Source organism: Botryllus schlosseri, chromosome 2, assembly GCF_051294905.1.
Source record: "Botryllus schlosseri isolate E-star chromosome 2, Bs_hap1, whole genome shotgun sequence".
Classification (NCBI taxonomy): Eukaryota; Metazoa; Chordata; class Ascidiacea; order Stolidobranchia; family Styelidae; genus Botryllus; species Botryllus schlosseri.
The window spans coordinates 511896-518444 of record NC_137237.1 but is presented as its reverse complement, the minus strand read 5'-3'; the positions used below and the strand labels follow the sequence as shown (position 1 = coordinate 518444).

Sequence of the window (6549 nt, the reverse complement as noted above, 5' to 3'; positions counted from 1 at the left end):
TTTGAGAGAATAGATAGTGAAAGCTTGTTATGAGCGCTACCGGGGCAAGCCCCGGCTAGGCATTCACAAAGCGAAAACACAGAAGAGAATTCGATTTTCGCAGAGACTTCGCTATGTATGGGCATTTGCAAGCGAAAGCACAAGAAGAACGCGGGTTTCGCTGTGATCTCGGTATATATTGAGCGCTGTGCGTCTATAAATGGTTAAATTGTTATTGAACAGAATTTTAGGTGGGGCAATGCCCCAGTTGCCCTATAGGACGAGCCGCCACTGGCAGCAGGTATCCAATTTTCGATAGCAATCGTCCACATCATGGCATGAAAATGATAGTATTGATCAGAGTTGGATCAATTGTAATTTGTAATTGTAATTGAATGTAATTAATTACATTTCTCAATGTAATTGTAATGTAATTGTAATTGAAGCATTTTCATTTTGTGTAATTGTAATTGTAATTGTAATTTGACAAAAATTTTGCTCAATTACAATTTAATTACATTAAATTGCTATTCAGACCTGACAAGCACAACATAAAATAATTGACTTATAATGCATTCTCTTTAAATGTCGACAAGGAAAATGTCGACAAGGAATTTGATGGATCCATTCGCGGAAGCCCTTGACTGCGCCCTTGCAGGCGAAGTTTTTTATTTTTACCGCTATGCTGGCCTCGGCTGCCATTGTATACAATTATTAGATTACTAACCAACGGATGGATTCGCAACACATGACTCACGATTGAATACGCCGAGAAGCGAACTGCTGAGCCGGCTAAAAGCAGCAGAATTGATAGTCCAATTGCTGGCGATCCAAGCGTCGAAATTTGATATGTATGGTCCTAATCGCACTGATTCCGCAATAAAAGTATATTTCCAGGCAATGGTACCATCCCAAAATAGTCGTGAAAGTCAAGTCAGGGAATCGGCATTGTTCTGAACAATCGCTGGGCGTAATTGGTCATTGTTGTGGTCATGGTGCTGCGGCGCTCTCACTTTTCAGAACAGTCGGCCTTAAACGGCTATTTTGGAGCAGTTACATTGCCCTGACGAGATTTTAATTTGTATTTTCGGAATTAGTGCATCAATAGCTTACGATAAAGACCAGATGCATCAAATTTGGACGCTTGGATCGCCAGCTCTAGGACTACAAAGTTTGCTGCTTTTCGCCGGCTCTGCAGTACGTTTGTCGGTGCATTCATCCGTGACTCACATCTTGCGCATCTATCCGTGGGTTGGCAATCTACAATACGATTTCAGATCACGATGCTGCATCGTTAATTCGTCTGGCTAACTAACCAGACCACTGGATATTATATAACGTCTTATCTGACAAAGCACGGTTTTGTTTTTACTCCTCATCCTAATTCCTACGTCCCTCGATAAAAATAATAATATTTCTTTAATTATATACTATATACGCAAATCCAACACGTGCATATATTATAATACTTTTTTCAACGACATACTGCATACTGGAATAGTTCGAAAACGTTTTTTCTTTTTATTAATTAACGGGTATTTGTGCATCATGAATGAAACATGAATACTTGAATTGTTGTTAATTACGACGCTACGGTTGTCAAGGAGCACGGTTGAATTTATGATTATTCAATTACATGTTCAACAGCAGCAATTATAATTGTAATTGTAATGTAATTGAAGCATGCAAGGAGTAATTGTAATTGTAATTGTAATTTGATATTTTTAGCATGACGTAATTGTAATTGTAATGTAATTGAAACATGCATGAAAGTAATTGTAATTGTAATTGAACTGAAATAATGTAATTGATCCAACTCTGGTATTGATATTGAAATGCGATGCTAATCCTCTGTTTTCTCGAACAGCACGTTTTAGAAAATATCATGGTATGGCGTCATTCCCCATATTATAAGGCCCGTAGTTTAGTCGAAGAGCAATACGGAGAAGTTGTATAGGATACGGTGTAAACACGTTACGCGATTAGTAAACTTGAATAAAAAATATCGTGGACCGTAAAAATTCCATATTGTGTAGCTTTATTTCCAGAAATTAAAGTCATTACTACACTTGCTTATATTCTTCAGCATGTACGTTATCCAGACAAAAGAACTGATAGTAATTATAACTCAAAGTATATTATACTGGGAATTGAAAGTGAAATATAAATACTACTTCTAAAAGCAGAACATCAAATATCCATCAAATATGCCGGACCTGATGTGTGGAACAGTATCCCGCCGGCCATCCGACAGTCGACGAGCATGTCCACATTCAAGTCGAAATACAAGCAATTACTACTAAATAAATACAGTCCATCCTCAAGATTACCGGACCACGACTGACCTATCGATCTCGCTTCCCATGACATGCCGCCCTATTTCTTGTCGCATTCTTTTTCTATACTATCTTCTTTACCTTCATTCAGTGTGCATGCTCTTTACATCGCCTAGGCCAAGGTGGGTGTCAGATTCCATAGACTACTCCTTGTCGCTTCGACATCTTCCTGTCTTTTCATTGTATCGCATTTTTGTGGTGTATTGAACTGATAAAATTGCTAATAAACCAATGATGATGATGATGACATGTATTTCATGTTTTTAATCCAGAAAGTTTCAAAGGTGGTATGCTAAAACAGCTCTAAAACTGAAAAAACAGTTAGACTCCACTTTTCCAGATTTGGACACGCCATGGACATGCTAGATTACGATATGACAAGTAAATGCTGGATTGTGAAACATCAGTTTCAAACGTTATGATGAGCCATATATACTGTGATGAATTATTTGATATGGACGAAGGGTGACAATGTGGTGTGGACGGAACCACGTCAATCCTCTACCTAAATTACATTCGCCGATACTTTCGTGAAATCATACTGGTCACTCCGTATCCAGCACTACGCGCGAAGCGCGACGAAAATTCTGGACTTTACTCAACTTTTATGAAAATTTAATGTTGATACTCCATGAAAACAGCCCCGAAAATCCTCAGGCTATCTTCCTGATTGGAAGATTGAACTACTTCTACTTGACAAGCTGGAAATAGCGAAAAGTAAGTAAGTAGATCACAAAATATTATGAAGTAGAAGTAGAAGTAGCGAAAATCAGATCTACTTGAGTAAGTACCAGAAGTAGAGGAAAACTACTTGAGTACTTCGAAAAAGTAGACGTACTTCGTTACTGACCACCTCTGCCTACAGTCTCTATAGACGCATGATGCCTTCGAAATTTCTCAGTATTGACATAAAGATGAATTTTGTCGAAAATTGATACACATATTGTGCAACAATCGTCTAGCTGGCCCTGGTGGGTATCTGATTTCAAAGACTACTCCAAAACGTTTCGACACCTTTCTATTTCTTCTTCTGATTAGATCGCAGTCTTGTGGATTTTGAAATGACAATTAGATATTGATACTGATACTGAACGTAGAATATTGGCAGACCAGCTGTAAGATAAGAAATGTTCAGTTCAGCTCATTTTTATCACTTCAAGACACAACAAGATTGCAATAATATGAAAAGATAGGCTGGAGGCGGAACGAGTTTGTGTAGTCTTTCGATCATAGACAGCCACAGTGCACTCGATGCTTACGAATTCAATGCCAACCTCTACTGGCACCTTGTTAGATTCTTTGCAACCAGGCCGCCTTTATATAACTATATCCAATCGTAGCCTTTGTGAAGGCTATGGTAGGATTGGTCGCGTCGGTGTGTCGCAAAATCAAAATCGTTAACTTCGTGTCAAAAGTCGTAAACACTGTAACAGAAACCGCATGCGCGTTTAAACTCATTTCCCCAAGAACTTAATTGCGCTGAAAGTCGCTTCCGCAAATGAAAACGGCTATATCCGATGAATCCCAAACATAAACAGCGGATGTCATTACGCCCCATCTGGCGGCAATTCATCGACTCACTTTTACACTCATCGAGCGCAACTCAGTTATCCAGAAGGTCCGCACTTGTAGGGCGCAAATTTCGATAATAAGGTGAGAGGATTTACGATAAAATATTGGATAGAATACGGATTTCAGTAGCAAGGAAGTAGGCCTATAGACAAAAGAGCTATTTTGTTCCACATTACGTTTTCTGGCTACAGTAAAGGTTATAGTGGACATGATGTCACGTCGCATGTGAAAGTGCTCTCTAATTTGTATTTGTAGTCCACAGTGGTATACAACGGTAGCATATATACGTAGTGACTCAAATTTTCAAAAATATCGAGGTGTCGAAAAGCCGAGGGTTGATTTTTTAGCCTTCGCGGGACTTGACGTATCAAGACGGCCTTACGATGAGGACGCTGCCACTGTGGCAAAGATAATTGCATCCAGGTCCTAGTTGCATTGCTGAAGACCTTCTGTCATGTTGCAAACCATGACAGCTACAGAGTACGATAATAGCTGTGAAGTTTCAATCATACTGTATTATTACTGGAGCACAATAATTTGAGTATTCAAATGGTAATCGTGTAGGCCTATTAATTTTAATGATTCGAGAAGAGTAGGTAGACATGATTTTTTTTCGAGCCCTGTAATGATACGCTCCTATAGTGACTAAGAGTTGATTTATGAACGAGAATTATACGTATTTTCGATACTATTTTACAATGTGTAAGCCACAAAACCTCGATTGGTCGTATCGCAGCCTACGGAACATGTAGTACAAAGCTACGCATTGCCAGTAAATGTTAATGAAATGAGCATGATCGAAAAAAATACCACAGCATTTTTAATGTAATGAAGAACTGGCATAATATTCATTGCGGTTGCAGAGAAGATGCATAGTTGAACTTGCCACACTTTTCATACTGCTGTTATAACGCCACGACTAGTGATTGCTTAGTTCAATCCATCCCTGGATTTCTACTTTGAGAAGCTGCCAACTGGCTTCAGAGTGTCAGTCGTTGTCTTGCAGATATGAGGATATCGCTCGTGCTTCTCCTAGCCCTCGTGGCGGTTTGGGTTCCGGCGGAGGCTGTCTACAAGCCTGCGACCTACAACGCCTACACTATGTCCGCGTGGGTGGCTCCATTCAACACGTACGCCGTACAGATCAAGGCGTACAATAAGATCATCAGAACGTACGCCACGAATCTTAGGTGAGAAATCGATAGGATGCCCCGATTGTCTGGACTCTTATAGACTTGTAGGCCTAGATTTTCTAAATTATACAAGCTTAGGCCTACTACTACTAATGAATTTTTACAGTGAGCGATTAAAACTAGAGCTAGAACCACACTTTCCAAAACTAGTAACTAGCACTAGAACTATACTCACTTTTCAAATTTCACAACTAGAACTAGCACTACTCACTTTTCAAAACTAGCAACTAGGACTATAGAACTAACGGTCTTTTAAATATGAAACTAACTAAAACAGAAGTATAACTCGATTCAATTCCGTAGCAACTCATCAACTAATAATTTATCGGAATCGCATAAGTTTTTCACATCAACTCTAATACAAGTTTGAAATGAGAGGGGTTTCAACCCCAATACCAAGTCCGACACATTCTGTCTAATTTCTTTTCCGTTCAGGAATCTCCTCAGGGGCTACGTTGTCAACTACGGAAAGGTGCATCACTATGGCGATGAAGTGAGTACAATCGTAAAGTCGACCGTAATTTAGACGTGGTCGTATTATTGAACTTTTAAGATTTTTACTATTACAGAGAACTGAGTCGGACCCGGCTACACTTGAAATCCACAAGTGGAATGTTGTGTATTTATCCAATAATGAATGCACCTAATGTCGTTTACAATGTTCTATGGAGTAGACCAACTATGTTTAATATAACCAACCCTTGAAAGGTTCTGGATCGTGTGAACGCAAACCTTTTAATAAAATTCCTATCCCTAATCCAAGTGAACGCTAGTTTTATCATTTCCGGATTCGTTAAAGGTCATGTTTTCTCATCTGCAGGAAATCGAAAAAGAACTCGCCGACCTCGAGCAATTCGCAGATTTCGACGCGGAGATGCTCCGAGATTTCGCAGGTATATATGTCCGGGAGGCACGAATGATGTATTATTGTTTGAGTAAACGTTTTCTCATCGCGATTTTTTTTTTATATTTCAGAGAGTCGCTGAGCGAAGAAGGGAATTGTAACACAGGACGAAATTTCGTAGCGTAATTTTCTATCATTTTATTCGGATTCAATAAACGGATCAAGTTGCGCCCACGATGCGTTTCGTGAAATGTTTCCACGTTATGATACAGAAAGAAAGGTCGCAACAGTATCTATAGAAATATTCATCTTGGTTAGGTATAATTTCTTGGATGACTTGAGTTTCAATTATTTTATCCTTTTAAAACCTCCATAAGATTGCCATACAATGAAAAGATTGGAAGTTATAGCAAGTTCACAGCATGAGATGAGCTTTATTCCATTTGAACTGATGGCGCGAGGGAGGTCATCGTGGCCAAAATCAATGAGAGTTGAATAATATATTAATGTTGAAATAAACCAGAATATTTTCGGCCGACACTCGTCAGGTGCAATCTTCAGCAGAATTGGAAAGAACTTTGCATATCAACAATCGTACATCACCTGATATGACGGCGTCAACATT

General features: G+C 39.1%; 1 protein-coding gene across 1 annotated transcript; it reads left to right on the top strand.

The window, feature by feature from the left end:
- The first annotated feature begins 3851 nt into the window (after positions 1 to 3851).
- Positions 3852 to 6159, top strand: LOC145432871 (uncharacterized). The gene is made up of 5 exons (XM_080309694.1): positions 3852 to 3968; positions 4894 to 5077; positions 5516 to 5573; positions 5901 to 5973; positions 6056 to 6159. Exons 2-5 carry the CDS (start codon positions 4896 to 4898, stop codon positions 6064 to 6066), a joined length of 324 nt encoding a protein of 107 aa, XP_080165820.1. The 5' UTR covers positions 3852 to 3968; positions 4894 to 4895; the 3' UTR covers positions 6067 to 6159.
- Positions 6160 to 6549: the final 390 nt, after the last annotated feature.

Coding starts and splice junctions, on each gene's coding strand:
- LOC145432871 (XM_080309694.1), top strand. CDS start 4,896: ATGAGGATATCGCTCGTGCTTCTCCTAGCCCTCGTGGCGGTTTGGGTT. Junction 5,078..5,515: donor ACGTACGCCACGAATCTTAG/GTGAGAAATCGA, acceptor TTTTCCGTTCAG/GAATCTCCTCAGGGGCTACG. Junction 5,574..5,900: donor TGCATCACTATGGCGATGAA/GTGAGTACAATC, acceptor TCTCATCTGCAG/GAAATCGAAAAAGAACTCGC.